The following is a 20,192-nucleotide window of genomic DNA, read 5'->3' as shown; positions in this document are numbered from 1 at the left end:
TTGCTAGAAGAGCATTATTGAGATGCCTTAGTTTTATGATTCCTAGACCTACATAGCACTTTGGAAGAAAAACATTATCCCATTCCACAAGAGGGTATTTTTTATGTTCCTCCAGACTGGACCACAAAAAGTATCTTTGGATCTTTTCCATTTTGTCATCATATTTGACTGGGATCCCAAAGAGACTCAAGGCATATGTTGGAAGATTTTGAAGAGTGGACTTCACCAGAAGACATTTACTAGCTTGGTTGAGGGTTGTACCTTTCCAACCTACCAACTTCTTACTAAACCTATCAACAATTCCATTCCAGAAAGAGTATGGGGGCTTAGTCCCCAATGGAAGTCAAAGATAGCTTGTAGGTAGGTTTCCCACCCCACACCCAAGAACACTATCAATCTTCCTTTTTCTATCAATAGGGGTGTTGATATAGCAAACTAAGCTTTTTGCCCAATTAATTAGCTAGCCTATTCCCTTGGTATACAAATCCAGTAACCTCTTCATTGATTTAGCATTTTGAACTGAAGCTTCTCCTCCCATAATAATATCATCCACAAACTTTTGGTGAGTGAAAGAAACATGCCCTAAAGAAGGATTAATTACTCTCAAGATCCCTTCTTGCCTTTTTATTTGAATTAATCTACCTATACACTCAGCCATGATAATGAATAGGATGGGAGATAGGGGGTCTCCTTACCTTAAGCCTCTCGATGGTTTGAAAAAATTAGAAGGGGCTCCATTAATCATGATAGCTAGTGAAGAGGTAGGAACAAGTTGGGAAATGAGTTTACAAACCTGATGATCAAAGCCAAAAGCTTGAAGAACTAAACCAAGGAAAATTCAATCCACTTGGTCATAGGCTTTGGAGAGATCCAACTTGAGGAGAAGGCCCTCCCTCTTCCCAACCTCCAGCGAATGAATGACTTTATGAACCATCATAATAGAATCCAAGATCTATCTGCCAAGGACAAAGCCCTTCTACTATTGAGAAATGATCAAAGGAAGAGCTTTAAGGATTTTGGTCATTAGAATTTTTGAAATGATCTTGTAGAATGAATTACAGAGACTTAAGGGCCTGAATTGGTCCATAGCATCCGCACTAGGGATTTTGGGAATAAGAACTAGAAAGGTGGAGTTGAGCTCTTTCAAAAGATTCCTAGCTCCAAAAAATTCTTGCATTGCCTTGACAACATCCACCTTAACCACCTCTCAATAGACCTGGAAGAAGGAAGTAGGAAAACCATTTGGCCCTAGGGCTTTATGAACTAGGACAGAAAATAGGGCTTGTTTTACCTCTTGAATATTAGGAATTGCCTACAACATATCATTATTGTGAGGTTGTATTAAATGAGGTAGAGATGAAACAATTTCTTTCTGGTCCTTCATAGATAACATAGGATCCCAAGAAAGAAGAGAAGAGAAAAAATTAACCACCTTAGCAAAAATATCATTATCTTTAGTCAAAAGAGATTGACCCTTCTTGATACCTATAATTATGTTGTTTTCTCTATGCTTAAGTGTGGAAAGGTGGAAAAATATGGTATTTTAATCTCCCTCTTTAGGCTAGTTAATTCTAGATCTTTTTTTCCAGAAGTTCTCTTCTCTACTTATAGTGCTATGAAGATAAGAGAGAATGGAAATCTCTATGCTCCTATTATGATCATTATATCCTTCCTATTGTATTATATCTTAGATAGTATAAAGCTAATTAGACACCTCCTCTTTGGCCTAAAAAATATGACCAAAATCCATCTTGTTCCAAATTTTGGTATTACATTTTACATTACTCAGTTTCTTGGTGACCCTGAACATTGCAGCCCCTTCCACCTCAATGTTCCACCAATAGGAGATCCTAGATAACAAGTCCAGATGGGATAGCCACATCTTTTCAAAATTAAAGGAAAATTTCACTTGGCCTCAAGAGGGGAAATTGAAAGGGAAATAGGGGAATGATCAAACCCAACTCTGGGGAGAAGGGAGAGCTTGCAAGAGAAAGAGTTCAACCAATCTAGGGAGATGAGAGCTCTATCCAAGCGAACCTAGATACAATCACTCCCCATTTGCCTTTAGGACCAAGTGAAAAGCCTACCAGATAGATCAACATCCAGGAGAGCCAAACTATTTATGAAATTTGAGAGGTCCAACTTGTTATCTAAGTTCAGGGCCAAATCCACAAATTTTTCCTCATTAGAAAGGGGAGTATTGAGATCTCCCATTATTATACCTTTATTAAGGTTAAAATTCTAAATGATAGAATAGAGCTTGGTCCAATAATCCTTCCTCTCTCTCTTAAAATTAGGGGCATACACATTTAAAAGAAACCAAGAATCTTTGCTAATAATATGTAGAACTTTACATAATAGAATATTATGGTGGAGACCCCAAAAAATGCTTATAATTGAAGAGAGTGAGCAGCCCACCAGACGCTCCCTCAGAATTTGTGGCCTCTCCATCCATACTACTACTAAAGGGGATCTTTCCCACCAGATCCTTCTTCATTTTAGTTTCTTGGATCAACATAAAATCAAGTCTATGATCTCTAATCATCTTCCTAACTACCTCCTATTTATGGGCTCCATTTAGCCCCATTATATTCTAGGATATTATCTTCATTTCTTTTTTACAGAGCAATTCTTGATGGTTTGCTGGCTTCCATCAACCAAATTCCTTCTAGCCTTGTCTTAAATCAGTAGGCTTAAATTCTTTCTTCCTAGTGTCTTTGGTTTAACCCCAACATCAACTTTAAATCAACTCTTGGTTGTTGCTGGTGACATTGGGGAATGGTCCCTACTTTTCTTCTCCTTAACCTTGTTCTAGATCCCCTTGCTTTCGTCAAGCAATTCCTCCATTCTTGAAATCTATCTAGGGGAAGAATTTCTGACCAAATCCAAAATCATAGATCCAAAATTAGAGGAAGTTGATTGATCCCCCAGAGGAGATGCGAGAACCTCCTTAGTACCCTAAGGCACTTGAGTTTTTGGCACAATCTCCTCTTCATCTCTTGATTTTTTCTCCTTCCCCATCTCCATTGGAGAAGTCATCCCACGATTCTCTTAAAGGGATGTATTACAAAAACCCCTTTCCCCTTCAGAAGGAGGTATGATATTCTCCTTCTTAAGCCCTTTTTTCCACTAGATGGTCCTCCCTCCACCGTTTTGGTCTGGGCAATAGTTGGATTTGAGACCATCACATCTTCTATAGGGATCACTTTAGTCTAAGAATTAGATGAATCTGAACCCTTCACTTCTTTATCCACCTCTATGATCTAGGAGCCATTCTAATCTAAGTTGTTCAATTCTTTAATAGGGATTTCCACAATCACCTCCTGATTCTTAGGGCAAGTAGTTTAAGGACCCTTGTTATTCTTCTTTTTCCAAATCGTTTTCCTTTCCTTTCTAGATTTAGAAGAAATTTTTTTCTTGATCTTTTCCTCTTTGTCCTTAGGGCGTTGATTGGCCTTATGATCTATTTTCAAATAATGAAAGTAGGCAAAAGGCACACTCTCATAATCTAGCTTTTGAACATGAGTTCTAAGTTTAGAATGGAAGCTTACTACCTCTGGCATATCCAACCCCTCCCGAACTCCAATACATATATGAGTATAGGTTAGTCTTCTTCTAGAAGCTGTAATTAGATCTATGGAGAGAAGCACACCAAAGGAACTAGCCACTCCCATGAATACATCCTCATTCTAGATACCAAAGGAAGCTCTAGATGTCTAACCCAAACTAGAGCTTGCACAAAAAAAAGAATCTTTCAAGTCCATCTTTGATGTCCACTTCTAGAGGACCAAAGTCAAGCAACCTATAACCCAAAGCCCTTCACACAATATGTTTGAAAGGTCCTAATTGCAAGAAAAATCAAAAGATGGAAACTCTTTAGCCATCACAATGATTGTGACTTGACCATTTAGATTCCATTTCTTCTATGTGAAAGATCTAACAATGTTTATATTTGGCCTTTGCCCAATGAACTAACCCAGTAGGGTAGAAGCCATAGAAGCAATGTTGTGGTCAACAAGCTCATTCGGAATAGCAATTGCACAAGTGCCTTTTTCTAACCTAGGGAGCTCTTTAACAACTAGAAAAGAAGACTTACAAGATAGTTTGACTCCAAATAGAGAAGACCATTTTGCAATCTGTGCCCCAGGAAGGCCCGCCTTGGAGAATAGAAGTGACTTGCTTGGATCCTTGCCAAGAGCATGTGGGTCTGTGTCTCCATTCTCTATTGATTCTCTAATCTCTGAATTCCCCTGACAATATCCATTCCCTCTCTACAATCTATGACTCGAGCCTTGTTTCTAATCTCATCTAGCCAAAGGAATCCTACCCAAAATAGGTTTCAAATTTTAAAAACCTACATGTCCCCCTCCACTTCCACTCACAATTTCCCTCCCATAAAGTAATATTGTTTTATTAGTTTCCTATTTTAGGTCATGTTGATGTGATTTAAGGGCATAATTGCTAATGTTTTATTTCTTATTGGGATCATATTATTATTGCATATGGGAAATGTGTTACTTGATCAAGGTTGTGTGTGTGGCATGGTCCACATTTCATTCCTCCTCACTATGGTAAGGTTTAGTATGTATCTATTTCAAAATTATATTCTCTAACTTGTTAGTTTCATATTAGTATATAAGTAAGAAAATGAGTGTGATGAAAAGGTTAGGCATTTGTTGGAAAGAAGATCTATGAAATATATTGCAAAGGTTTTACCAAGGTTTGAAGTTAGGTTTTGAGTAGAGCATATGAGATATTGTTGGTTAGACACTAGAGGCAATGAGCCAAAAGTTTCTTTTGATGTTTGCACCTTAGTAGTGGATTCCTTTTCTCTTGTCATTTTTAGAGCAATCACCTTTTTATCTTATCTTTGTAATTATGATGTTTCTTATTTGACATACTTTTTATTATTGTAATCTTTTAATGACATGTTGTACTCCAAAAATGTTCTGATACTTTTCATGGTTATTATTGTTTATAATCTTATTTTAATAAAAAAATATGTCAATTTTTTTCTACTGATGCTCATTCTTATCCCACAAAAAAAAAGTTTCAAATCATATCTAATACTCTTTTCATCTACAGAATTGCTAAAATATTATATGAAGAGTCAAAAATAGCTCACACCTAGATCAAATGAAGTGAGTATGCGATCATATATCTTCAAAGTAGCAAACTATTTCTTAGTCCTCATCATTCAAAATTTATTTTGATTAGACTAAAGAAATAATGATCAATTATTTCATTAACTTGTTGATTCTCCTACACCAAGAGAAAGAAATGAATTTTTGATTTCATTGAACTTGAGAGAGTTGACGTAAATGTAGTTGTTTAAATGTGTATTTTTCTATGCTTGTTATATAAAATTAGCTCTTTGAAATTTATAAATTTTTTATTTGTGGATTGAATATGTATTTCAAGATGAGATATATAAGTGGGCAATGGAAGTTTTTTGGTGGAGATCATTTATTTTCATAATTTTGTTAAGACACATTTAACTAGGATATGTTTTTTCTAAGAACACTAACATGATTGATGCTATTCTAAACTAGGAGGTTTCACTAAAAAGAAAAAATATAATATGTCGACATTAAAAAATGTTCGAAGAAATTTGAAGATAATTTAAAAGTGTTATTAAAAAAAAGTATGTAGATTCTCTACTCATTTTAAAGCACCAAATTATTTTCTACTCATTTTAAAGTACCAAATTAAATCATATCATTACTAATTATTTCTACAATATATCACTTGCATTTCCATTTAACTAAATAATGATAACTAGTATATAGAAAATAATAGAATTTAAATAAATGTCTATATATATATATATATATATATATATATATATATATATAAACATCAAATAAAATGAAAAAACATGAAATACATACCTGAGAAAAAAAAAAGATGAAGTCCCTATTTTGTGCAACTCTTGAAACTTGAAAGAGAGAAGAAGAATTTCCATGGGCTTAACCATAATCTATACGGAAGAATCAAATTTTAAATGGTTAAGGTATGTTATAAAATAGTAGAATAAAAGAAATATGCTCTATGAAGAAAAATACATATAGTCTTTATTACTGTTATGTTTTCTTGATTGTAAAGATTTTTATTTTAAATAATTTGATTTATATATTTTGCATGCTTTTAAACTTGACATGTATTTCTAACCTTCTAAAAAATATTTTTAGTAGTGAGCATGAAAATATAGTTAACAATAAAGTAAGATTGAATTGTATGTGTGTGCGTGCGTGTGCATGTGTGCACGTGCACGTGCATGCGCATGTGTGTGTGTGCGCGTGTGTGCGCGTGTGTGCATGTGTGTGTGTGTGTGTGTGTGTGTGTGTGTGTGTGTGTGTGTGTGTGCATGAGAGAGAGAGAGAGAGAGAGAGAGAGAGAGAGAGAGAGAGAGAGAGAGAGAGAGAGAGAGAGAGAGAGAGAGAGAGAGAGAGAGAGTATTTTAATATTAATGAGTAGTAAAATTAGGATGTCCATTTAAATGATTAACTTGATAATAAAAGGGACTCATCCAAAAATAAATTATCAATGGGACATCAACAACAAACTAACAAGAAAATTCTAATAAGGTACAATGACATAAACAAAAAGTTGCAAACTTCTTGACCCTACAATGATTATTGAGTAAACTAAAAAAATCAAAGAGAATCTTATAAAAAAGAACCTAGAAAGAAACTAATAGCCTTAGTATCATTAAAAAATACACATTAAACATGACCAAAAAACTAGATCTCAAAATTAGCTTATGGAACACATGGCTTTAATCCTCAATCAAGAAATTGAATAGTTCTTTGATCTCCCTCAAGCTTCACTTCTCTTCCAAGAAACTATTAAGAATATTGCGAAAAGTTTGGTATTATTTTCATTGTTGTCAAAACCCTTATACTACTTATATGTGTCTATTAATTTCAAATCTGTGTCATTTGATTGTTGATTATATAAAATTTAAATCTGTGTCATTTGGTTGTTGGTTATATATCTATGTTTCAATTATGTGCTTAATATAATTATTTTATGAAAATTTGTGTTTCTACGGTAGATTTCATTGTTCCTATTATAGAAATACATCTTTTTAGTTCATATGTATATTTTATGATCGTAGAAGCATGAAGTTTTGTATGGATTTTATTGGTTGTTGAGTTTTAGTGTTCTCTTGAGTATCCCTACTACTTGAATACTCTTACAGTTGTCAAATATTTTTGGTACAATAGTTATATCCCATGTTGGATAGGTTTTCTCATGTTCTATCCATCATTTGGTTTAGAAGTTTCGATGATCAAGTCATAGAATTATCTGTGGTATCCCATCTATTCTAGAATTTACTTATCTATGGTAATCATGTGGTATCTTATGTGTGACCTATCTTTAGGTCCATTGATGACTTGGTATGAAAACTTCATATGTATGATCTATTTTATAGATTTTATAGTAGTGTTTTGAACAATAATTTTAATATCTTTTGTAATTTTTTTGGCATGTTTTGTGGCTTGGATGACATATGTATTTACCTAATTAGGTGCATAGATAAATAGGCAAATAATTGTCTATTCTATGTCATTTGTGAGAGAGTGACCTAAAAAAATGTGATGATGTGTATTGAAATTTTCTTAAGAAAATTAGAGTTGTGTTATCTACAATGTTGACAATTGTTATTTTTTTATTCAATCATGTAATTATTTTTATATCATATTTATGTGAAAGAACTCACACAATCAAATCTAGAAATAAATATTAGAAATCTTTTGTTTTCAATTTAACAAACTCTATAACTAAGGTATACAAGTGTGGTTCATGTTGTGTCGGAGACACCAAGGATGGTGAAGGTTATAAAAGGAGTGCAAAATATAAGAATGAGAAATGGTTTAAATTTAGTTAAAAGATCAACAACTAAGATTTTTAAACTATGTTTGAAACAAAATGAAGAAATGACTACTTCTAATGAGGAGATGTCATGTCCCCATTTTTGGTGACAGTTCGATTTAATTAATTTAATTAATTTGGTTGTCCAAAATAATGAATATTTTATAAGGACGACTAATTAATTATTTTAATTAAATAAATAAATGATATTAAGTTAATTACTTATAAAGTTATCAAATAAATAAATATTAAAAGATAACTTTATATTTAATTAATTTAATAAAGTGACTTGGATCATAAAATATTTAATAAAGTCACTTAAGAGATAAGATCGAAAATGTTCTAGAAGTCTCTGGAGAAGATGGAGAGAAAAGAATAAATAAGCACCCCGGGGGCTCCATTGGAATCAAGCAGTTGTTTTATCTCTTTGATTTCAGATTGTGATTTAATCACAGGTGCATTGTGGAACCTAGGGTTTCTGCAATTGTCACAGTTGGCCATTGAGAACGATAACTCTCAATTGGTACGCAATTTTGAGGGTGTGAAATATCATCTGAATTATTGCAGATTGGAAGTGGCATTACAGTCATTTCATCAAGGTAGAATTTGTGGCCTGAGGCCAAATTTGGAGGATCATTTCGAGAATTGATATTCGAAGTTTTTGCAAGTTTTGAAGTTCATCATTTTTACCAGAATCTATTGGCAGAAGAGTAAGGAGATTTCGTCAACATTCTAACCAATCCAAGCAAGATCTATAAACACTCACCAATTACTGAACACGTGGGTCAGAAGGTTTGAATTTTTAAAGGAGATTGCAAGCAGCGATTTATCTCCAGCAAGCAAGATTCGGACACCTAGGTCGGGCGTCTTTCCTCAAGAGATTTTCATCATTAGAGACCTAGCAGTTATCGTAGGATTGTAGATTTGTGGGGTTTGTTTCCCGAATTCCGACTTAGTATTTCTGCAAACAGAGGACATGAATAATATAAATGGCAGGTAACAGCGATAAGGCATTTTCTTTCATTGTTTGAGGATCCGTGAAATTCGCAGGAAAAGGGAAGTCGTGGGTGTAGGTATTGAAGGGGAAATAACCTCCGCTGCAGCTCTAAAGACCTGTGCAACTTCAAGCCCCCGCTCCAGTATTAGTAAATCCGTCAGTAATCAACCACTGTCTCAGCGATATAAATTGCATTGTCTTCGACCGCGAGGCAAATCCGAATCCGACTCCATTTGTTAGCTCTCACAAGTCGAAGGCATAATAATCTGCATACGGGTTAATCACTCCCACCACAGGAGGAACCCATTCGCATCAAACTGAGGTTGAAGACTGTTAAGCAAGCAAGGCCGACGGTATTATAAATGGATGAGGGAGTTTAAGGAGTCGACGACAGTACTCCGTATGGAGTTAGCAGGCCCAAATTATCCCCATTGGAAGTGGTGTGCCAGCGGGAACAAAACCTCAGACATGCAGAGATTGTAAAGGATCTGGAACGATTAGAAGGCAACGGGATACATTTTGGTTGGAATCTACATCCTCAACATGCAGGAGAAGTGGTTCGATTGTGAAGGAATTTTGCAAGACTTGCCGTGGAGATAGAGTTGTAAAAGCACGGAAGAAGATTACTTTGGATGTAATGGAAGGTATCGATAATGGAGAGATGTTGTGAGGAACAGATTTCGAAAGTGGTCAGTCAGGGGATCTTCTTGTAACTATAAGGTTGTGATGATCCTATATTTCGTAGAGAAGATGCAGACATTCAGGTGGATGAAAACATAAGCTTCACCCAGGCAAACTCAGGTTCTCTTTCTTTTACAAGTTCAGGTTTTTTGTTGAATTATGGTTAAACAATGAAACATATGATTGTAATAAGAAGTTCTCCCTGAGCATTGAAAGTATGAATATATATATATATATATATTGCATTTGATACGTCTATTGGTGAATTATGTGAGGAATTCTTCTATTCATGATTAATTACATAGGGTACAACTCTGACTACCAGAATAGAATTTGACATCAGTTCATCTCTGGTTCGTAACAACCTTGATTGCTAACTGTTTGACGAAATGTCAAACCCTTGAAGCTTTAAGATTTTGGTGCTTAAAGAGTCAATAATCCTGTCGGGGTTATTTCAGGAGAATGAAGGATTCAATAAAAGAATAGATGAGAGGAAAAGAATAATGCAAAGATCAAATAGAAGATGATAGAGCAAAAAGGTTTTCAATCTAAAGTTAGATCTTGTTAAGTTCTATTCTATCATCGATTTCTTCTAAAACACTTCTATCTTGAAAAAGGAAAAATTTTATTTAATTTTTTAAAAAAAATTCCCACTTTAAATCTTATAAATGAAAAATAAATCTAAACGTCCTTGAAAATTTAAACTCAAAAAAGAAAAATATTGTTAGAAAGGTGACTTTTCTATGGAACATAATACTATTGAAGAATCAATTTAGTTGTCTAAATATTTGTACTAGGTTAACACAAGGGTTCGCAAATTGTTGATTTATTTGAATTCTAATTATACCACCAGAATTCTTTCGCTACGAATATCAACCCTAAAATTCTCTGTCGATCATATTTCTATGGTTAGAAAGAAGAAACGTGATTCTAATTTGAGAATCAGTACCTGGCCTGCAAAGCGAAATCCAAATATCGGACCTGCGACCAACAGCTGTGTCTTTATCGTAACTTTCTCCATTTGCTTTTCTGTGTCCCTCAAAAATCTCCACGAACTTTACGATAACTTTATATGAACTTAGCAAATTTCTGTTGGAACGTAAATCTCCATTGATGAGGACACAATTCTAGAAAAATCATCACGCTATTCGAAATAATCCTAAAATAAATTGTCACCGAATTGTTTAAACAAAACAAAAAGTCAAAACTTCCATTAATAACGGATCCTGCAATTGGTTGTGATGAAATTCGACCCAGATGCAATATTAATTAGGAGATTCGATCTTCGAGAGTCTGTGATAAAAAGTCTCCGATGCAAAAAGATTCTCTTTACATGTGGCTATCTTATAATCTCTAGCAGTTGCTATCCAGCCATATATTTAGAAAATTCTACAGAAGACTTTTATAAAAAAAAACTCTGATAAAAATCTTCAACGCAAAAAGATTCCATCTGCATGTGGCTGCGTTATAATCTGTAATTTACCAGTGGCTCCGCAGACAGAAAGTTATACAAAAGCCTTTTTCAGAAAAAAACGGAGTGTCCTTCATCTGATTTCGTAAATATATGGCTGCATAGGCGCTGATCTCTGCCTTTTTTCCGAACTCAAAAAAGAGAGTAGAAAACCAGAAATAGTTTGTCATTTTTGAAGCTGAAATTGATAAATTTGAATGTTCTGCTACCGTATTGGGTTGGCTCAAAACATTAGCATTTGCATCTCTGGGATCTGTTCAAACGTTGACCTCAGTCTGGCACTATCAATGAAGGATGCATTGTCGGTCGCTTTCCTATTTCTTACGTTTCTGATAGATGATTCTGATTTTATATGTATACACGTACATTTATCTAGAGTATTTTTAAATATTTAAGCTATATATTATATATCAAATTTTTATCAAAGGGCAAATATAGAAGTTTTTTTTACTTTCATTTTATAATATCAAATAATTTTCTCTAATTGGATGAACCATTAGAAAACTCTAATAATAAAAAAATGTCTTACCTTATTGTTAATAAATAAAAAGATCAACAAGTCATGTATACTTAGTTGCTAAGATTCATCCAGAAATAATCTCTACAAACATATTTTACAATTGAGAACATCCCGACCTATTGAACATTTCCCAGACAAATCAATTTTTAAATTATTGTCATTAGTGTTAGGAAGAGACACCTTATAATGTATGGTATGTTGTCATTGATTGCAATATCACACTTACCTCTTAGCCACCTTACAAGATTTTGGCCTACCAGTTGTTTAGTTGATGAAAATCAACTATGTATGATGAACTCTACATGATACAAGTGGATACTTTGGGTCATTTCAAACAAAGGTTAGAGAGTTATGGTCTCTATAACTAGATTTTGATAGAAAATGTACTGGAGTGTCTAATCTGATCATTGCATGATATATTGTTGGAGAATGCAGGAGTTGTGATATTTTGAGTATTGATTTATCAGTAACATTTTAAGAATAGGAACATAGTTGAATGATTCCTTCAACAAACTTGGTAAATTAGTTTATTTTGGTGATTGATCATGTTAGAGCCAACTATGAAGAGTATTTTATTCATATAGAGAGTTTGTACGTTATGATTTGATCAAGGTTTACTAGAATCTTCTATGAGTTTTATTATACACCTTTTGAGTCAACAATGTTATAATTTTGGCACATATATATGAGATTGTTTTGGGGATTTTGAAGATTGATGTGCAAGTTATAGGATCAACAAGGAATATGCAATGTTCATGATCTATTGTTGATGCAAAAAGGAAGATGAAAATAGGAAGATTTATCGTGTTCTTTCATTTGAACTAATCATGCATATGTGATTCTAGATATAAAAATTATGTTTTGGATTGTAGTTCAAATTGGATTGTAGCCAAATTGTTTTGTAATTGAATGATTTATTGCTCATAGGGTTGCAACACTAACTATTGCAATTGAGTAGTGTGTTGTAGAAGAGTGCCTAATGCCTTGTGGTTCATATTTTACTTAAATCTTTAACAAGAATAAGTACTTCGACAAAGTATTTTTTGGGGTCACAATTCCCACTATGGTTTTCCCCTTAGAAAGGTTTTCATGATAACAATATTGTGTTATGACTTCTTGTATGGCGTACTTATTATGTTTTGGTTTACTTTTTATTTTAGTTTTGTTGTAGTTGTAGTTTAATTTTATTAAAGGTGTTGGAATATTGATTGACCCCTCTCCTAGTATTCCTCAATCCTAATAATTGGTATCATAGCTTTGTGCCTCATAGAAAGTCTAATATCCAAAGGAGAATTCTAATGGAAATCAATTGCTCAAAATCAACTCTTGATTATACTTGCAAATGTTCATAAATCCAATGCAAGGAACATTGAATTGAAAGACAAGATTAAGGAAGTTATGGTATTTATTAGAACTCTTAAGGACCTATTGGAAAAATCTAGATCTAAAAGAAAAGAGCTCATAGATAAGATGTAGAATGATGGAAGAACTATTGTAGAGGTAATTAAAAAAAGAAAAATCCACACTAGATTAGCTTGAGAAGCTTATAAATGAGAATGAGGAGATTCAAAATGAAATTGGGATAACAAACTTAAGGATTTCAAAAGAAAATTCAAAGAAACTAAGTAGGAAAGATAAGAAATACTTGAAGGTCAAATTAGATGAATTCCATAAACTTAACATTAAGGTTGGTTTGATGAAACTTGACCCTGATGAGACAATGAACAATGAGCATGAACTTCAGAATGTGAATTATATACTAAGGAATGAACTTGTACAAGCCAATAAATTCAAGGACAAATTCAAAATCAACAGAGAGAATCTTCAAGTTCAAGTAGAAAGGAAAAGATCAGCCAATGAAAAATAAGGATTTGGATATGAAAAACGAGAGTATTCTAAAATTGTTGATGAAAAATTTATTGAGATTGAGCAACCTAAGGAAGAACCTAAAAGGAAAATAGATAAACTAAAATTCAATGGTAGATATTTCACATTAGAAAAAAAATATAGGGAAAGAGATTGTAGGGGTAATACTTCTACTACATTATTTATAGGATACTTATTCATATGTTTTTAGTATGGAGATAAATCTAATATATGCAGATCTAATGTTAGACCTAATGCAACACCTACAAATAGAGGCAATGTGACATGTTATAAATGAAATAAATTTGGACACATAGAGGGATTACAAGTCAAAGACCAGTTAGATAAATTAGCGGCATGGAAATATACCAATACAACAATATAGGACATATTGCAAAGAATTACAAGTACAACAGAGAGAACAATTGGAGGAGTTAGTCAATTGAAAATAAAAGATAGAATGTTGACAATAAAGTGTGTTGATTTTAATGGAGTAAGAAATGAAATTGATAAGACTTGGGTTAGAAAGAAATGAATTGATTCAACTAGGTAGGTCAAACTAGCTCTTGGTGCCAACACTTCATTGTCAAAATAATTAGGTATAAAGATCTAAGGGGGAGATAATGAAGGAAAATCAAATCTTACCCAAAAGTCATAACATTTGAGGTGGTGAGGTAACATGATTCAAAGAATGATCTTTCAAATCTATGCTTTCAATCAAATGATGTTGTAATTTTATCATGTATCAAAAGAAAATTTTGATTCACTGGCACCTAAAAGGTTTTTGGAAACTACAATATGGATGACATTGCATGAAGATATAAATGAAGAAATTCAGATATAAAAGGGTGTTTTATGACTTAATTTCACTAATTTCTAACTAGAGAATGAGTGATTATCTAGGTAGAAAGAGATCTAGTCATAAATCTTGCAACCAATCAAGCTTCACAAGAAAACCCTAGAATGATAGAAAGAGGACATTTATGTTTTTGAAGTATTGTTGAATTTATTAGAGAAGAATGCACACACCTCGTATCATTGATATTATCAAGGAACCTTAAATATTATTTTAAGAACCATTTATTCAAGTCAATGAGAGATGATCTTGAAACTTAGCATTTTTGCATGTGTCCTATAATTTTACTTCATGTCGAGGACATAAGAGCATATATATTTTAACTATAAGACTAAGAAATCAAGTGGCGTTGACATATACAATTAGTAAAAATCTTTTTGTGAGAACGGAATAGTAAATGATGCATTCAAATAGGTCAATAAAATTACATTAGCTTAGTTTATGGGTTTCTATGTATTTGATGAATTTAAGTGAGTGAGAATTATTTTAAACAAGGTCCATGATCATTTTATGGTATAAACCTATTAAGAAAACTAAGTAATTAATTCACATTGTCATTGGATTTAATGAAATTTAATGAAATCAATGAAACCCTACCCTAAAATATTCAAACAAAAATATTGTTGAAAAGCTTAACAATTCAAAATAAGATAGAGGAACTATGATTGTAAACAACATTAAATAGCATGGTGTCAAGTTTGCATCTGTGATATTTGGTTATAGGTTATATCATAGTAGAAAATTCAAATCCATCTCTGCAACTATTCTCCATTTTACTAATAGAATGTTAAATGAAGATGCTCAAATTAATGTTTGTGATATTTTGAGAGAAATTGAGAACTGTAGCAATATTAAGAGGGATAGAATATAGTTATTCAAGTATGGATCATTGACAGTTCACGTGTTTTTTACTTGATGAACTAATTCCTAGGTATTTCAAATTTTACATCGTAAAATGACATTCCTAATGTTATCCAAATCAATTGGCACTCAAAAATCAAAAACATGGAATCCATTACTCAAAAAAAATTGGTTATTTTAAAAATATTCAGAAGAATAAGTAGAAAAGGGAGAGAATTCCTATGAGCTCGGTTTGAGAAATATGTAGATAAAATTTATTTTTTAGTTAAGAAAGATGCATATATATGTTTCATAGAGGGAATGAAACCAAGAACCTAACGGTTGATGCCCATAATATATGAATTTGACCCTTTAATTATGGTTAGTCATATTGATGACATGATTTCTAAACCTAAAGATCATAATGTGGAGAAATTTTTAACTTATGAAGATAAATATCAAACATTTCATGATGCACTTTATTAAGAAGAATGAACCAAGAAGATAGAGAAAATGGTTGATAATATTATATAAAAGGAAGGTATAAGAAAGGACCTAATCGAAGAAATTAAAATAAAGAAAGAGGAAAATGAGAAGAGAAAGGTAGTTGAAGATGGACCTGTTGATGTAGAGAAGGAAGCTACACCTCCACCTATTTCTATTTCACCTAGTCATATAAAAATAAGGAGTGAATATTTAAAGCTACATCTACACCTCTTGCAAAGAAGGCCATTGATTAAAAAAACATCTAAACTAAAGGTTTCAAAGCCTAGGACAAAGAAATCCAAGTCTAAATTGGTAAGGAGAAGAATTTAAAGGAGCTCAGAAGAGGGAAACGGGTTTATAAAGATGACTAGTATGCTAATTCTAATGATTCAAATAAAAGGTTAAGAATTGAAGGAGAAGTCATACTAAAATTTATCAAGATAAGACCTATAATTGATGGTAAGAATGGATATCTGGTAGATATGATTCTTGATAAGTTAGATAAGATTTTGGATAAGGTAGTTGGTCCACTTCTATCTTCCCTCCAATAAAAAAACAAAATTCATCTCCTATGCCCTATATCACCATTTATGGACCAAGAATTCAATCTTGACATCAAAATAAATTGCCTTTTCGATCTTGCACATGTGAGCTCATTGTGACCCACCAATAAGACGCCATCCAAACCTTGGGAAGGAAAGATGATAGAATGACTTGTTCTTGAGGATGGGATGACTTGTCCATGGGATTTGGAGCCTAAATTTAAGGGTAGGGTCCATCCTATAGAATTTGTGGGGTTTCCAAAAATATATAGTCCTCCTACTTAATTATGTCTCCTGATCTCACTATAACAGAAACTATCACACCTCATTTTGTTAACATGAAATCAATTTCAAGGTGAAAGCCCAAATTTGATGCAAACAAAAATTGTAAGGTGGGAGCCCCAATTTTATGACATCCTATGAAGTGAAGTTTTTTTATTAATACGACATCAATATATATCAAGCATCTACATATACATTCTCTCTTAAGAATTCAAGACATCCAATACATCAATTTCTATATCATTATGGATCCTGGGGATGGCTAGGAATAATACTTCTTATTTTTATTTTCAGATTTATGTATTAGTGCTTCATTATTGCATGTTTGAATCTTGTGCAATAGTCATGGAAGGAGTTTTCCCAAAGGATATAATTCAACCCATAAAAAATGAGTCAACAAAGTGAAATCAACAAATCCAAATACAAGAAGAGATAATCAAAATGTTAAGATAGATTTTTCATTATTATAGAATTAGAGATCTACATTGAGAAAATAGGTAGATTACATTCAAGATATACATGCCTCTAATTATAATAGAAATTCAAGTTATAACCCTATATCTAACCTTTAAGAGGCTATTCTTACAACTCTCAATGCACTACCCCTTAACAAAGATCAAATTCCTAGAAATAGAGAGCCTTGAAAGATCAAAGATGACCCAAATCCATCACATTCTCTAATAAAAAGAAAACATCATACAGAAATATAGGTCACGTCATAAATCATAAGTCTCCCTCAACTTGATATAACATGAAGATCAATCCAAGAGAGGTGTTGGCTAGGGATCCAATAACATTGAGATATGATCCACTGAGCTTTTCCATTCAAGAAATAACTTTGTGAGATTGGAAATGCAATTAAAAATTAGAACTATGAAGGATTGATGAACAAGAATATAGGATACCTCTATTAAGAAACTTAATCAAACAATGTGAAAACCTATACATAGATAAATAATTATGTTAAAATTATTCCATGAGGTTTTTGATAGAAAATGTGTAATGTCCCTTTTCTGATTTTGTATGATATTTCCAACCTTAATCAGATCTTTAAGGTCAAACAACTGCTATCACAAAGATCCACCAAATTTCTTAAGAAACCCCAAATCGGGTATGTCGAAAATAGTGCCAAAAAGCTTCACAGCTTCACCTGTTATTAATAAATCTGAAAGTAGACATTTTTACAGAAATTTGAGCAGCATAACAGCCTATAAAATGTCATTTTCAGATCTGTATAACATGTACACAATAGCTCCCAAATGGAGGACAAAAACAATGCTCATCGGGCTCCCGAAATTAACACAAAATGCCCGGAAAGACCACAAAAACACCCATAAACTATCTCAGAAGATTAATCACGTCCCAATACATATATTCAGCTCTATTTTAACAGCTTAAAGTCTGAAATACAGCAGCAACCAAAACTGATATGAAATGCTCAACTGAAAACACCAAACTCATGCAAAAAACACACCCAAAAACCCACAAATCTACACTGTTCAGCACAAAGGCAAACTCTGTATGAGCATGCACATGGAATGGCTTCAAACTCCCGTCCTTAGCCTTCCTGGAAACCTACAAACTCCCGTTCTTGGGTCTCCCTGGAAACCTGCAAACTCCCGTTCTTGGGTCTCCTTCTCCACAGGTTTGGCAGCCTTTGAAGAATAACAAAGAATGAGCGAAAATCAAGTCTGGAATGAGCCCAAAATGCCTCCAAACCCCTTAAAAGAGGGCATAACTGTAACTCACGTCCAAGAGAGGTTAATGAAACTTATTTTAATAATAATTTTCATTTATTAGTCCAACGGTTTCCAAAGATTAACCCCCTTTTTCCGAAACTTCACTTTCTTGGGCCTGCCTACCTTAGCAAAGATTTTCTTTTTTAATTATTTGAAAAGGGGACATGACAAGTCCTCCCCTCCCAAACATTGCTTGTCCTCAAGCAATGGCTGAATAATAAACCAATCAATCCACCTGGATCCCAAATGTAGTCATGAACTATACTACTACCAATTAACACAGGCTCCTGCAATATCCTCTGCAATATGACCAAGAGGAATCCATAATCAAATTGACAATTATAGCTCAACCAAACTCCGAAATCACCACTACCACAATCAAAAACCCATGAGGCACAAACTCTTAGAGCATCAAAACCCAAGTAAAGTGGACAAATCAAACTACCAACACAGTAAATACCATCAACGCATTCCACTGGCCTATATGGAATGTACAATCCAACTCTGCAACAATGGTGAACCCTCTCGAATGAAACTGTACCAAGTATGGAGAATCCACACACTGTACAACTCCTGCAGTCAACACAACTTTGCAAATCATCGGCCACTATCTCATAACCATAACTCCCATACACTGCTGATGGTGAAAAGACATTACAAGATAAAGAGTAAGAAATGGAATCCAAACCAAATTTGTCTGCCATCAACTCCTCAGCACAAGGATCAAATGCTAACTGATGTACATACCCTGCAATATAATGTTGATAAAAAAAACCAACCTCAGTCAATAGCTCACCATGAAGAAGTGATACAACCCACTGTGACTGATCACCAGCTAAGTCAAGAGATGTCATAGCCAAAGGAGTAGAATCAATAACAACACCTGCTAAAGCATCACTCCAAAACTCCTGCTCTAAGTCATGTATTATCAACCTGTCAATTGCAGGACCTATCACCATGTCATGCCCATCACAACTCTCATCCTGAGGCATCAAACTATCCCATAACTGATGATAAGCACTAGGAACCAAAGTACATCTCTGTATCATCATCTCATCAACATGGTCATCAAAGGTAGATAGATGAGCATACCTCACAGTGTAATGCCGATAGAATGCACCAATCTCAGTCAGTGGCTCAGACTGCAATCCAGATGTAACTAACTGTAATCGATCATTAAACAAGTTGGAACTGACTACTACCTCTGAAGACATTGCGAAGGGAGTAGTATTACTAGCAGGAACCATGCCAACTGTCGACTCACCAACATCACACATGACCTTTGATACATCACTAGTCTCTGTGCCTTCAGTACTAGAGGCCACCACCCTGTTAGGCATACAATAATTTGCTACAATACCCAACTCAACTAAACCTGACTCTAGTGGGAATGAACCTGATATGCCAATGTTAGTATCAAGGATGGATGCATCCCCATCTCCACTGTCTCTAACAATCTCAACCATGGACATCCTCGAATCACCAAACACCATAGCTTGTGACTGTATAGAATCAGATAAAGACTGTAGTCGCTCTAACTCCATGGTCACCTTAGCCAAATGAAATTGTGACTCCTTGAAAGCCAACTGTGTACTCTCAAGAATCTCAGAAGTCACCTCAAGCTGCTCAGTAAGCTCACTCACCTCATCTTCCTTGGCCAACAATGCATCATATGCTGTACTACCCCACTCCATAAGATAATCTCTATCGGCTACCAACTGCATATAATTCTGTCTCAAAATCCGAATAGCCTCCCATAAAGAGTGGATCTCTGTCAAGGAAAGATAACTTCCTTCCTGCTCATCATTAGTAGGAGAACCCCATCCATAAACTGCTAACAACTGACGAGCAGCATCGAAATGTTGGCAAGTGATAGCAATGTCTTGGTCACTAACTCTCAACTGATTAGATACACGATGGCACTGGCTTGACTGTCTCCTACAAACCTCCTCTGATGCACTGTCTGAAGGAGTGTCCTCAAAGTTACTAGTCTCTAGAGTATTACCATCCATATCCTGTGAATCAAATCTAAAG

At 33.9% G+C, this 20,192-nt stretch overlaps 1 protein-coding gene across 1 annotated transcript in view; it reads left to right on the top strand.

Annotated features, from left to right (window-relative positions):
• LOC149580371 (patatin-like protein 2) overlaps positions 1-9,545 on the top strand; it is a 69,342-nt gene extending 59,797 nt beyond the window's left edge. The window contains exons 9-10 of the mRNA XM_089804296.1: positions 8,929-9,031; positions 9,291-9,545. Of these exons, the coding sequence (XP_089660422.1) occupies positions 8,929-9,031; positions 9,291-9,545 (358 nt within the window). The remainder of the gene's footprint in view (positions 1-8,928; positions 9,032-9,290) is intronic.
• Positions 9,546-20,192: the final 10,647 nt, after the last annotated feature.

Source organism: Cupressus sempervirens, chromosome 1 (assembly GCF_028749045.1).
Source record: "Cupressus sempervirens isolate cs-2001-9-10 chromosome 1, ASM2874904v1, whole genome shotgun sequence".
Classification (NCBI taxonomy): Eukaryota; Viridiplantae; Streptophyta; class Pinopsida; order Cupressales; family Cupressaceae; genus Cupressus; species Cupressus sempervirens.
The sequence above is the reverse complement of the archived record's forward strand: the minus strand, read 5'-3'. Positions and strand labels throughout refer to the sequence as shown.